Consider the following 14,087-nt stretch of genomic DNA (forward strand, 5'->3'; position numbering starts at 1 on the left):
CATCTTGTCGATTACCTCTGGACAATTTTTAAAGCCCAGATTGACGTGCCTCCCCCTTAACCCCCTCCGTCACACCTCCAACTTGTGCTCTGAGAATGCAAATCCACTTTAATCCTAGTTTCTGCAACATATAATTGCCAAAAAATAAAGCCAAATAAAAAATGAATTTTGTATTGTCTGAAGCATGCTTCCCATCTATGAATGCATATAATTGGAAGTTGCCCACCAAGGTATTCATGCTTTCCGGCCTGGTCCACATTCAGTAAGTGCGTGATTGGTGAGGGATGCTTCCCCCACCTCCTTCTGAATCTACCTAGAGCTGGAAAAGAGATTAAGCATGATCGAGGGTGCTACTAGTTAGGATCGCCTCTTCATAAAACAGAGTAGTGGTTTGAACACAAGCTTAGGAAAGAAACTCAACTGTGTACAGGTGTGCTCCTCCCACAGGTTTGGTGTTGAAGAGCCTCACCCCAACCTCTGCGCCAAGAGCACAGCATGGGATCTCTGCATGGGCACCATTGGGGGGCCAGGGTGTCTGACATCCTGATCCCTCCACCCACTCCAGAGCGCCAGCCTGTTGGCTTCATGTTTCACACATCCCAGCAACAGGCAGAGCCCCGATGCAGCACAGAGCAGGAAAAGAGAACTGAACTCTCCCCAAAGTCATGGGGCAATAGGGCTTGCAGCTATGCGCCCTTTCTCTTTTTGGAGAAAGAGGCACCAGATCCCAGCTTTTTCTCCTCATCAGGGCAACTGAAGATTCTCAACTCGAGAGGCAGATCACTACCAAGACCCAGCCCTCAGCCTCTGCCCCAACTGTGGCCAATGCCAGGCCTTCTTCCCACCCAACCCTGGCCCTCAATTCACGCCTCCCAGCTACTCAAGACAGCCTCAAGATCTTGGCTCCCAGGCCAAGGATCTGGCTACCATGTTTGCTTCACCTTTGCCAGCCCTCCGATGGAAAACAGGGCCATTCCCTGAGGCTGGGTCCCTCGCCAGCAACCAAGGAGTTGTCAGTGGCCCGCTCTGAGCCCTCTGTCCCAGGCCCCAGCTCCCAGCCCTCAGCAGCCTCTCATAGCGCAGGCGGCCTGCCCCCTCCCCCTCCCCTTGCACCCGGCCCACCCCAGCCCTGGGACGTCCATTTTCCTCCCTTCAGATTACAGTCATTCCTTGGTATCAGCTAGGGATTGGTTTCGGGAGCCCTCCGGGAATAACAAAATCCTCAAATGCTCAAGTCCCTTATATAAAATGGCAAAGTACAATGAACATAGTTGGTGTTCCCTATTCTTAGGTTTCTATGCAGATGCAGAAACCTGTGAATACGAAGCACCAACTGTGTACATATTTATTGGAAAAAAATCTGCCTGTAAGTGGACCCGCACGGTGGAAACCCTTGTTGTTCAAGGGTCAACTGTATGTCTCAAGTCAGGCCTGGGGGGGAAGTTTTTCTAGAAAGGCTCCTGGCCTTTCCTCTCTGCCTCCTGCTTTCTTCTGTTACACACACCACACACACACACACACACACACACACACACACACACACACACACACACACACACACCAGCCCCCTCTTCCCAGTTTCTGCAGCTTGGAACCATTGTGTGTTTCTTTGGAGCACTTCAGGACAGGCTGTTGACTCCCCCATATCACTGGCTGCCTGGGTGTCCGCACTGCCTTTCTGCTGGTGGCCCAGGCAAGGACCTCCCTCGCCAAGCTTACGTGCCCTGAGGGGACAGTGCCTGGCTGCAGCCTGAGGGGTTCTTTCCCTTCTAGTTTCCCAAAAATCTCTTCCCTTACCACAGTCCTCTTGTGACTCCTCCTGCCCAATGACACAAACCCCTTGAACTTGTCCCCCAACGTCACCCCCTCCATCTATCCCCATAACCGCCCTCCTCCAGGACATCACGCGCTGCCGTTTTCCTGAAGCCCGTGGGCAGGAGGCTGGTCTGGGGAGAGAACTCTCCATCGGGTTCTCAGGAATGCACCCATGCAGCAGGCTCTCAGCCAGTGCCACCAAGCCCTCCTCTCCCTGTGGCTCTGAAGGTCCCTCCCTGGTACCAGCCCAAGCTATGCAGACCCCTCCCACTGTGCCTTCCTCCAACCTGCATGCTCCATTTGCTTCCCAAGCAGCTTCAGCCCTTCAACTATTTGTGAGCTGCTAGCCTGTCTTCTCTTTGCCCCTCTGCTGGAACACTCGAGCCTCTGTGAAGCCCACCCCACAGGCCTTCTGACGTGGGCTGAAGGAGCCGAATCTGGAAGCCTGGAGTCTCTCAGCCTCCTTGCCCAGGGCTCATGGGGAATTTCAGGTCTCTGCGAGGAGACAGGGATCTTCTGGGCCTTTGCTCAAGTGACTCCCTCAGGCTGAACACCCTTCCTCTTTCCACCCCCTTCACTTGGATAATGCTTACTCATCCTTCAAATCTCAGCCTAGATGTCACTTCCTCCAGGAAGTCTTCCATGAGTATCCCCTGCAAAGTCTAGGTTCCCTGCCCTTCCTCTACACTCCCCTAAGAATATCAGTCACCCTGCTGTATCATTGGGTCTCTCTGTCCCTCACAGTACTGAGGACGCTTTAGGGAAGGGACTATGCTTATTCAAAAGAGTACCATCCGTGCTGGTCTAGCGCCTGGCAACAGACACTCAAGAGGGACTCAAATCCTGGACGCGTGGATGAATGTTTGGGGTACAGAACTTGATGGGGAAGGAGTTGACATCACACAGTGGCTACTCACATGCTGTCCAGAGAGGGCTTCCACAGGTTGTACTGGCCTTTTCTTCGGGCTGCCATTGCTCTGTGCTCCCTCCAGGCTCCCGGTTGGGCTGGGTGGAAGGGAAGGGGGCAGGGCAGGGGAAGAGAGTGGGAGAAGGAATGAGCACACTGTGAGTAATGCAAAGAGGCACCACCAGGTCGATCAGCCCAAACAGAGGGTCCTATTCAAGGTAAGAGCATGGCTTCTGCTGTCCAGGCTCGATGGGCTGAGACACTCAGCCCCGGGGCCAAGAGAGAGGCCATCAAAGGGAGACAAGGGGCTCCTTGAGGGGCAAGAACTGGGGTCATGGGCCATCCCATGCTGCAGGCATCTGCACATTCTGAACTGGTTTGGTAATTTGGAAAGATCGGTCCACTGTCCATCAGGAGGCCTGGATTCCGTCCTCACGCAACTGTGTGACGTTGGACAATTCCCAGACCTCTCTGGGCCTCAGCTTTCTTATGTATGAGGGTTGGGTCAGGTGACCTTTGAGGCTCATTCCAGCACTGACATCTGATACGAGTTCCTAACATGGAAGGCCTACGTCTAATTGGCTGTCCTTTTCACTGGAGCAGCTCCTGACCCAAATTGGGACTCTAAAATGTCAGCTGACGGCTGCCAAGGCTGAGCGCAGAAGGAAGCATTTTGGGCTGGAGGGTGGAGGGATTAGACACATAGTAAGAGGCAGAGAGAGAACCTCATTCTGCCATCATCCCCACTTTCAGCTTCCTTACGTGGTCAGTCACAATTTGGGGACCAATTCAGACACAGAAAATTTTAGAACTTCCGGAGAAATAGGGAATGATGAAGAAAGGGCTTGGAGAGGCCAGCCATAGACCTCTGGAAACAGATGGCACTGTGTCATTTCAGGGTAATGGAAGGGTATCTCTGTGACAACCCCCTAGGGGCAGGGTGGTGACAAGACAGAAGGAAGCCAAGGGAAGAGGAGCCCCCCCCCCCAAGCCCAGTGAGGGCAGAGATGTGGACCACAGCAGCCCCAAGAGCCCAGAGTGAAGGAAACCAAAACAGAGGAGGAGCCAATCTCAGTTCTAGCAGCCGCTCCATCGGGAACTGGCTCTGTGACTTTGGTCAAGGAACTTCATCTCTCTGGTCTCCCACTGAGGATAACAGTATTCCTTGCCCGAAGTCAGAGGGTGGCTAAATGATTTTCTCATCTTCCCGGGCTGAGATCAGAGACTGTGTGGTCCCTTGAACTCTTCCTCCGCTTCCGCCTTCTCTCCATCACAGACCTACGCTGGAACGGAGGACCAGTGCCATGTGTTCCTGTGCCCCCCAGGGCTGCCTATGGAAAGCAGACGGCACAGAGGGCATTGGGGTGAGGATCGGTGTGTGTGTGTGTGGGGGGGAATTCTGACAGTCTGACCTACCAGGGTTGGAAAATTTCAGGCCCACCTTGGCCCAGCGCCTGGGGGTAGCAGGGATGGGGGGGCGGTCCTGAGAAAATGACCAAACCAGGTGAGGCAATGAATTCTGCTTGAGATCCTCCAAGCCCAGCTGGTCCTTGCAGCCTTCCTACAGCCACATTGTGGGGCTGGCAGGGCTGCTTCCAGCAGGAACTGAAGAATCCATTCCCATTCAGGCCTGGCCAGGCTACCGCCAGCCCTTGCTAGCAGAGTCCTGAGCATGTAGACCCCTCTGCCCACCCACCCAAGCCCCTCTACCCTGGCTCTGCACAGCTGGCTGAGGCCTCCATGAGACAGATATTGCAGCTTTGAAACAGCGCTTCGTTCAGTAGAGAAATTGGAGCACTTGTTGGCTTATGTCTTTAAAGAGCTGCAAGTACCATCACCACGAATGCCATGGGGGAAAGACGTGATCCACTCCGAGTCTCCTGGGATGTTCATTTCTCAGGACAGTGCACCGGAAGCCCCTGCGAGGCCAGCTGGAGGCAGCAAGAAGCTAGATGGTGTTTCTTCTGCCCTGCTTTCTAGGCAGGAAAATGACAAGAGGGGGGAAAAATGCGTCCCCTAGCCAGTGCATTTGGGCCCGGGATCCTGAACTTCAGGCCGGCTGCAGAACTTCTGAGAGAGGGCAGGCCCATTCTCGGAGCCTGCAGAGCTGCAAGTGAGAAGCTCTGAGGAGGCCGATCACCCCAAAATAGACTTGTTTTTTTTCACAACATTTTCATGAGGCATTGGCATCACTTGAAGCATGAAAAAAAAATAGCCTGAACTGTTAACAAATAAAATTATAAAAAGCCCCAACTGTTCCCCACAGGTTTCCATGTGGCTGCAGTGTTCGAGAGGGGGCAGGGACGGGTCTAGGAGAGAGGGGCAGGGGAGGTGTGTGTCCAGGAGCCCCCAACCTCCTCTCTTCTGACCCAATTTTCTCCCTCGATAGCTGGTTGTGCTAGAGCTCACAGAGGTAATAATTAGTGTCAGGGATGGGAAAGTTTTCTGTTGTCCCTCAGAAGTGGTCCACTGTGAGCATGTATTACTGTTTCCTGCTTCCAGATAAAGGAATGGAGCATCTTAAAAACATAATCGCATGGCAATGAGGCTGGGTTAAATTTGGCTGCCCTACTCAGAGGACAGGGTTTGTTTAGTAAACACTTAGAGAGCTCAGTGTTCTTGTCAAGGTCAGCTTAGCCTGAACAGACACCCCCTTGGGCATCGCTGCATGTCAGTAGTCAGACCTGAGTTTGGGGTTGGAGCTGCTCTTGACCCAGGTTAAAGGATTGTGCGGGGCTATCCAGGAAAGGACCTGGTCCTCCTCTGCGCCCTGAGTTCCCTGAAGACCCACCCTGTACCCTTTGCCCTGGCCCTGGCATCTTCCTGGTGCTTGGATTCCAACAACACAAGAAAGAGAATGGTGTGAAAGGCACTGGAGGTCAAAGCTGGATTCCCATGCCCTTGGGGTTCTCAGTAAAATCGGGTGTTGACTTGGAAGATCAGCTCTGACCCTGCCTTTTTGTAACCAGAGACAGAGAATTCCCCAGCTCCCCGGAGCTCTGTCCCCACAAAGTCTGGGATCTGTCAAGGACCCACTCCATCCATATTTACAGACCACTTCTTTTCTGCTTCTCTCCCCTTCTCTCTCCTTCCCCCTCTTCTTTGTCTCCCCATCTGCTCCCCTCCCTCCCCACAGCTCCTGGCAGAGATTTCTATAAGAATACACACACATGGCTCTGGCTTGGTCAGAGGACGAGGGCAACTGGCCAGTGGACCACCAGGTATTACTGGACATTATTATAATGCCATATGGGCATTATTCAACCCTGCACGGTCCTCTAGGGTGGGCGGCCAGGGAATGCTGACCAGGAGTTTCCTGAGGTGGTGACAGAGGTGAGGGACCAACCAGGCAATTGCATTGTCTCTGGGCTTCTCTGGACCCAAAAGTCCTCTCTTAGGCTCCAACCAGTCAGGGTTAGCAGCCAGCTACCCCGGGAAGTTGCAGCCCCTCCCAAGATCATGGTCAAGAAGGGGCTCAATGGCTAAGAAGGGGGAAGGTGGGCGTGGAGAGTCCAAGGTGACTTGTCCCAGCCAGAGCATTGCTCTGCAGGGCAGGGTCATTCCCGCGTACTGGACCCCCAGGGCAAGACACGGAGCGAGTTGGGGAGAAGGGTGGCGGACCAGGGCACAGTGGGGCTGACAGGAGGACACAGAGGGTAAAGGAGCGTGGTGCTCAGAGTTGCAGGCTTCCCAGAGAACAGGTCAGCCCGTTACAGCCTGTGACACGGGCCCCTGGGCAGAGTGGCAGGGATGGTGGCTGCCGCTATGTGGCCACTTGGAACCACAGTCCAGGCACTTCGGAGGCCACTGAACATGTGCCTCAGCTTAGTCTGGTAGTCTGGGGCTTAGCACTTTCTCTGGAACATTCAGCCCTGGTCACCCTACCTTTCTGCCAACCCATCCCTCTTCTTCCTCTTAGAGGAGGCCCACAGAAAGCTCTTGGGGAGCTGGAGCTCTGGGTAGAATCCTAGCCCCAAAAGAAGACCCTGCACCGCCATCTCCACGCTCTGACAGGGAACCCCTGGGGAGGCAGGGTGGCTTCAGCGGACCTCACTTACATCCTCCCCATCCGCCGTTTGATACACACAGCACCGAGGGTCGGGGAGCCCTGGTGCCGGGGGGCATCAGTCAGAGCCCAGACCACACTCTGCCTCTGCAGGGCCCGTGTGGTGGCCGTTTGGCAGGCAGAGGCCACGTGGGTCGCTAACGGCCCTGCCAGGCTGAAGGCACAGGACCTGCCGTGCAACCCAAGTCCCACCACGTATCCTGGGTGTCTGGAAAAAAATGAGACCTGTTTGCTCATTCGTTCATGTAGCCTTTCTTTCAATTATCACACGCATGTTAAGTGCATTTTAGGGCCAGACACTGCTGGAGGTTGTGAGGATTATAAAATGATAGTGATGCCATCCAGGGATTTAAGTTTAATGATAATGATAATAATAATTTTTATTAATTTATTTATTTTTAAAATTTTATTTATTTATTTACTGGCTGCACCATGTGGCATGTGGGATCTTAGTTCCCCGACCAGGGATTGAACCTGTGCCCCCTGCAGTGGAAGCTCAGAGTCTTAACCACTGGACCACCAGGGAAATCCCAGTAATAATTTATTGAGAGTTTCTTACATGCCCACTATTGGGCTACAGGTACTACTTTATTTAAACTTCAAAACCATCCTGTAAGGAGGTACTATTAGTATCTCCACTGGGGAGATGAGGAAATTGAAGCTTCAGGAAGTGATGTCACTAGTCAGGGCAGTGCAGAGCGAGGATTCCACGCTGGCAGCTGGCTCAGAGCCTCTGAGAGGAGACCGCACAGCCCCTGAGCCCCTTCCAACCTCATGCCCTGATTTTAGAGCATTAACGTGTTCTTAATTCATTTAAAAATAACCCTCTTCCTCTTACAGATGAGAAAACTGAGGCCCAGAGCAGAAAACGGCCTGGGAAAGTCACCCAGGGAGTTTGTGGCCCTGCCAGGCTATTAGCCTCTGCACCATGCTTTAATCTCTGGGCTTCAGTTTCCTCCTGCGGGAGACCAGACAAGGCTGTTAGGTGATGTTCCCCCAGTTTTGAAATTCTGACTGTGTGATGTTATCATATGATGTTTTTAGGGAAACAGAAAGCACAGAAGCAGGAATGGACCAGCTGAAACTTGCCTCAAAGTCCCCCTCCAGCCCACACTTACCCCAGCTTGCCCCACAGGGAGTCAAGAATGTGGAAATGTTTTCGTGCCTCAAGGCATGGGTTTTTAACTCAGCTGATGGGATGTGTGTGTGCATGTGTGTATATAATGTATATATATACTAAATATAATCTCCAGCAGTGGAACTGACAGGTCTTAACAGCTAGAAATGAGGAAATATGCCCTAGTGTCCTAGAGGTCTGATGACAAAGAGAAGACCTAAAATTACTGGACCTTAGAGCTTGGGGCAAAGGTTATCTGTAAACATGATCTGCTGGATCCTTAAATGGTGACCTCACATGGCCCCTGTCAGCCAAGCTGTGCTCACCTCCACTTTTGCCAAGGCCCATGGCCGCCCACCCGTGAGCTCCACACACCCTCGAGTCCCAAGAAGCCTTGGTCTCAGCCTGGTTCCTAAAACAAAAGAACTCCCTCACTCTGCTGCTCAAACCTTTGCAAGGAAGTAACAACAGACTGGCCTGGAATCTTGGCTGCCCTGGAAGGAATTCCTAGAGCAAGCCTGAGATTTCTTGGCCAGGTGTGACTAGAAAAAAAAAGAACGAAATTGGGTGAGCCGGGAGTATGAGAGGGTGAAAAGTTGGGTTAGGGATGCGCTCAGTTTCTTTTTGGAGAGATGGATCCCATTGCCTGAAAAATCAGGGAGCTCCCAGAGTGGGGAGGGGGTCATTAAGGGGCCACAAGGGCCTGGGGGGTAGGACTGAAGGAAAGGCCAGGCTCAGGGTAACTGGCAGAGTGGAGGCATCCCTGGTATGGGCAGTGGCTCTTCAGACTGCAGAAGGGCAGGAGATAGAGTGAGCCTGAGGGCCAGGGTGGGCCCAGAATCACAGGCTGTTCCCCCACCTCCCCTTCCCTCCTGGCTAGGTTCACAGGGAGAAAGTGGGATCCAGGCCAGGTGCCTGCGCAGGGCACCTGTGGACACTCCTCCCGCCCCGCCCCCACCCCCGCCCTGCTTCCTGCCCTGAGTCTGGCTGCCTCTGGTTGCTGGGCCACCGTCAGGGGGCTGCTGCACCTTGATGGGGAAGACACCTGATTCCTAACCGACCTGCCCCTCTTGCTGCCTTCACGCCTCCCTCCTTCCGAGAGATCACATCCTGAGAACCCCGCGTTGTACTGCGTGCTAGGAGTAACCAGGTGAGGACAGGTGAGCACAGGTGGGGACAGGTGGGGCAGCCAAGGCTCGCTGCAGCTCCTGTCTTTTCCCCAGGCACAGAGAAAGGGCCCAGGGTGGTCTCGGGACCGGTGGGACATGAGTGATGGACTTACCTGCCGTCTCTCCTCTGGGGCCCGGCTGGCCTGTCACCATTCCCTGTCCGGAAGCAGTGTCCTGGGCCAGGTCAGTGGGAGAGAATGCATGAAGAAACAACCACAGGGATTTTTAGGGGCTGGGATCCAAAGACCAGCCTATGGGGAGCCAGGTGAAGGGCATGGTTACTGTATCCAGGGGTGGAACCAGCAGGCAGGCCTCCTGGTCAGTTCCTGCCCCACCCAGGGCTGTGCAGAGCTCAGAGATAAGCTACCTGGGTAGGAGTCCTATAACCCATCTTTGGGCAGGTGAGCATTCCTGCTGCCTCGCCCAGCCCCTGACCCCCAGGGCCCTGCTTTGCTCTGCCCTCAGGCTCTCATTGTGACTTCTGTCCTGGTCTCGCTTCCTCCCCAGTGACTCAAATTGCTTTGGAATTTCACCCACCAGCTTTTTTCTGACGCACATCCTGGGAGCCTGGCTCGGAGCCAAGGAACAACGCTGTGCTCCAACCCCACCAGTGATTAATTTTGGCTCCCCGAGCTAAAGGCTATATAGAGCTGTGGTAAAGGAAGCCAGGCCGGAGAAGCAAGGGGGGACGCAGGGGGGGACCCGGGGTTTGGGGTGGGGCTGGACAGGAAGGCTTTCTTCCTGCTTCTGCTCACCTGCACGCAGGTGGAAAACAAACAGCAGGAAAGCTATTGGCTTGTGGTGATTAGACATACCTGGCTGGCCAGCCAGGGAACTCAAGAAGGTGCAGCAAGGAAGTTCAAAACCTAGGCCGACCTCTGTGCTTCTTGGATTTCTGGGTCTCGGTTTACCCTTTTGTGAGTCTTAAAGATTTGACAGCCCCTCATTTTAAATGCTGAGAACAACAGCCTGGTTACTTCTTTGATGAACCACCCATATCACTCCCAACGGCTTGAACTCCGTTACCTCCCCATTTTGAATATTATGTAAGGGACTGCCCGTGGGTGGGATTGTGGAGAAGAAAAGGGAGTGTTGTCATGACAGTGCCCTGGGCTGGGAATTGAAGAGCTGGATTCATTTCCAGGTCAGCCATCACCCCGTTAAGTGTCTCATCGGGGAAAAGGGAGAGGATTCCCACGGTCCTGCCAGCACTCACGTCCCGGGGTCTCTGATGTGTGCCGCAGTGGCTGCTTGACTTAGTGTCTCCCTTACCTCCCCCTCCTCCAGAAGGCAACTGCTTTTCCCATCCCCTCACCAGACTGCCCCTGACCTCTGATCTCCCCCAGCTGCCCAGGACTCACAGTCCCACCCTGTCCCCACCAGCAGCTCTGTTGAGAAAGAAAGGATTCTGTGGTCTAGCCCCCCAAATGAATTCAGGTCAAGAGGATTGGCCTGTCAGTGAAGGTGATGCCCAGAGGTCTGGCCAGTACGCTATTCTCTGGTAGGGTAGGTCTCATGTGCAGGGGGCCCTAGAGAAGCGTGTTGTCAGCCTTCATCCCACCTCCACCCTCTTAGGTACCCTCGAGGGGCCATGATCATTTGGGAAGATGTTGAGAAGTAAAGAGTGGGGATGAGGGAATGGGTCTGTGCCTCCATACCCATACCAATGATTATAATCAGGAAATATTTTCAAATTAAATCACCTTTCATAAGGCAACAATGTATCATGACCAGATAGGTTTAAGAGTTTGGAATCCTGAGTCAAGACTGAGTTCATATCAAAGGAGTTCCACTTACAGGCTTTGGACATGCTGCATGTTTCCTTCTGTAGTTGTTACATTTCTAAGTGATGTGATATATGATATATTAAAGTGTTACACATATCCAAGCTATAAAACACAAGGACCCAAACAACTGTGAACCCCTTACTCAATTTAAAAAGTATAACACAACCAATACACTGCATGGTTGAAGCTACAAATGTGTAATTCCCCTTTCCCACTGCCCGCCTCTCCAACAGAGGGACCCCTGGTCTCCATTTCGTATTTGTCATTTCCTTGATGACTTAAAAATGTTTATATCATATAGTGTGGGCATCCCTAAATAATATACTGTTCAGGTGTGCTTGTTTCAAAGTTTTGAGAAGTGTTGTTGTACTGTATGTACATCATCTTGTTGGACTTGTGTTTTTCTCAGCCTTATGTTACTAAGATACAGCCACACTGATGTGTGCAGCTGGGTTCCATCATTTTCACTGCAGCGTCATCTCCAGGGCTATAGCATATTATTCTGCTGTCCAGTTTTTTGCTATTATGAGAACCGCTTCTTTGAATCTTCTTGAACTTGTTTTCAGGTGCACATATGCAAGCATTTCTCACCGGGGAGATATGTAGAACTGGGATTGCTGGGTTACAGTGTACGCACACGCTGAACTTGACAAGATCACACCAAAGTGTTTTCCTAAGTGGCTGTAACACCAGCAGTGTAGGAGAGTTCTAGTTGCTCACATTCTCATCACCACTTGCCTTTTCAGACCTCAGCTTTGCCTCTTCTCTGTTGGATGCATGATGGTATCTCTGTGTTTCTCTGATTACTTACAAGGCTGAGTGGTTAGCTTCATACATTTTGGTACATTTGTGTTTCTTCTTCTATGAGGTGCCCATTCATGTCCTTTGCCCATTCTTTGGACACCATCACTTTGTTATCATGAGTGATTTGTATGAGTTATTTATATATTCTGGAACTAATATTTTTTAGTAATATAAACATTATATATCATAAAACATTATATATTTTAATATAGAAAAAATATTTCTAACTTTTTCAGCTGTGTGTGTGACAAATGTTTTCTCCAGGAATATGTCTTGTGCTATGACTCTCTCTCTTTTTTTAAAATTAATTAATTTATTTTTGGCTGCGTTGGGTCTTTGTTGCTGTGCGCGGGCTTTCTCTAGTTGCGGCGAGCGGGGGCTACTCTTCGTTGCGGTGCGCGGGCTTCTCATTGCGGTGGCTTCTCTCGTTGCAGAGCACAGGCTCTAGGCACGCGGGCTTCAGTAGTTGTGGCTCGTGGGCTCTAGAGCGCAGGCTCAGTAGTTGTGGTGCAATGGCTTAGCTGCTCCGCGGCATGTGGCATCTTCCCGGACCAGGGCTCGAACCCATGTCCCCTGCATTGGCAGGCGGATTCTTAACCACTGCGCCACCAGGGAAACCCTATGACTCCCTTTATGGGAGTTTGATAAACATGCATTCTTAATTACATTGCAGTTGAAATGATCAAGTTTTCTTTCCTGGCTAGTGTATGTTATGTCTTGATGAAGAAACCCTTTTCCTATCCTAAGGTAATAAATATAGTTTTCTGTATTTTTTTCTCAAACACGTTAAGCTTCCTTTCCTGTTAAGATCTCCATCTGAGTTCATTTTTATCAATTAGGTTTTCTGCTTGTTTTCATTAAGAAAAAAAACGAGTGTTTTATTTCTAAAATATTTCTCTGGTTCTATAATTAAAAAGTGCTCATTAATAAATATTAATAATTGCAGAAAACGTGGAAAATATGAAAAATTAAAAGCCACTAAAATTTTCACTACCAATAGATATAGCTGTAAAAAATACATAGTGTAGGGCTTCCCTGGTGGCGCAGTGGTTGAGAGTCCGCCTGCCGATGCAGGGGACACGGGTTCGTGCCCCGGTCCGGGAAGATCCCACATGCCGCGGAGCGGCTGGGCCCGTGAGCCATGGCCGCTGAGCCTGCGCGTCCGGAGCCTGTGCTCCCCAACGGGAGAGGCCACAACAGTGAGAGGCCTGCGTACCGCAAAAAAAAAAAAAAAAAAAAAATACATAGTGTAACTCCAGGTATATAACGTTACATTCCTTTTTATATCTTATTTTTTCTGATTATACAGGCTCATTTAGAAAGTAGAAAATAAAGGAAAATAGTGTGTATTTATGCTACCTTGAAAGTATTCAATGTGCCTCTCCACATTCCAGCTGGTTATTCAGAAGCAGAGTTCTCCACTGCTGAGAAAATTCCAGACCGTGGTCATTACCCCCACCAGTGCAAAGAATTTCTAGCCTTTCCTCGGTCAGCAAGAGACTCACGTGCACCCCGTGGAATAAGCATATTGTGAGGGGGACCCTCAGCAACCCAACATAATTTGAAACGGGCCCAAGCAAATCCTACAAAAACAAATTGGATTATTGAATACTTTATGGAACCATCCAAAGTACATGCAATCAGTTATTTATTTATTCACTTACTTACTTACTTACTTTTTTTTAATTTTTTTATGTGGTACGCGGGCCTCCCATTGCGGAGCACAGGCTCCGGACGCGCAGGCTCAGCGGCCGTGGCTCACGGGCCCAGCCGCTCCGCGGCATGTGGGATCTTCCCGGACCGGGGCACGAACCCGCGTCCCCTGCATCGGCAGGTGGACTCCCAGCCACTGCGCCACCAGGGAAGCCCCTTACTTATTCTTAATCTGTAATTTTTTTAACATCTTTATTGGAGTATAATTGCTTTACAATGTGTTGTTAGTTTCTGCTGTATAACAGAAATCAGTTATTTAAATGATAAATAAGTCCTACCTCTACCAAAAACATTTTTTTTTCCTTAAGGTAGAAAATAAAAACGTGGGTTATGATCATCATCACCAAAACCAAATACTCTCCCCCCACATTTTACTCACGCTTTGCTATGGCCAAACTGTGAACCTCAGACTTTCAGCCCTTTTTGGCGAAACTCTTTGAGCTCTATTTCACTGGATTGGTGTAAAAGTAGGGTCCATATTGGTGCAAACATGCTACCTGTCACCTTTATTCCCACTTAGGCATGTGGCCGGCAGAGCTAATCAACCAGATACCCACCATGAGGCTGGAAGCTGCCTCACAATCCCCAAGAAGGACTGTCTGTGACAATGAGCTGGACTTGGCCCAAAAATCTGAAGTCTGGTTTGCTAGGTAGTTCCACCTTGCTACACTAGAAAGGCTTGAGAATGAGAGAGCAGAAAGAGGAAGCA

At 51.0% G+C, this 14,087-nt stretch overlaps 1 protein-coding gene across 1 annotated transcript in view; it reads right to left on the reverse strand.

Annotated features, from left to right (window-relative positions):
* Positions 1–9,510, reverse strand: part of RHOBTB2 (Rho related BTB domain containing 2) — a 30,328-nt gene extending 20,818 nt beyond the window's left edge. The window contains exons 1-2 of the mRNA XM_073805835.1: positions 9,188–9,510; positions 2,733–2,820 (exon numbers count right to left, since the gene is read on the reverse strand). Of these exons, the coding sequence (XP_073661936.1) occupies positions 2,733–2,820; positions 9,188–9,227 (128 nt within the window). The 5' untranslated portion in view covers positions 9,228–9,510. The remainder of the gene's footprint in view (positions 1–2,732; positions 2,821–9,187) is intronic.
* Positions 9,511–14,087: the final 4,577 nt, after the last annotated feature.

Source organism: Tursiops truncatus, chromosome 6 (genome assembly GCF_011762595.2).
Source record: "Tursiops truncatus isolate mTurTru1 chromosome 6, mTurTru1.mat.Y, whole genome shotgun sequence".
In the NCBI taxonomy this organism is placed as follows: Eukaryota; Metazoa; Chordata; class Mammalia; order Artiodactyla; family Delphinidae; genus Tursiops; species Tursiops truncatus.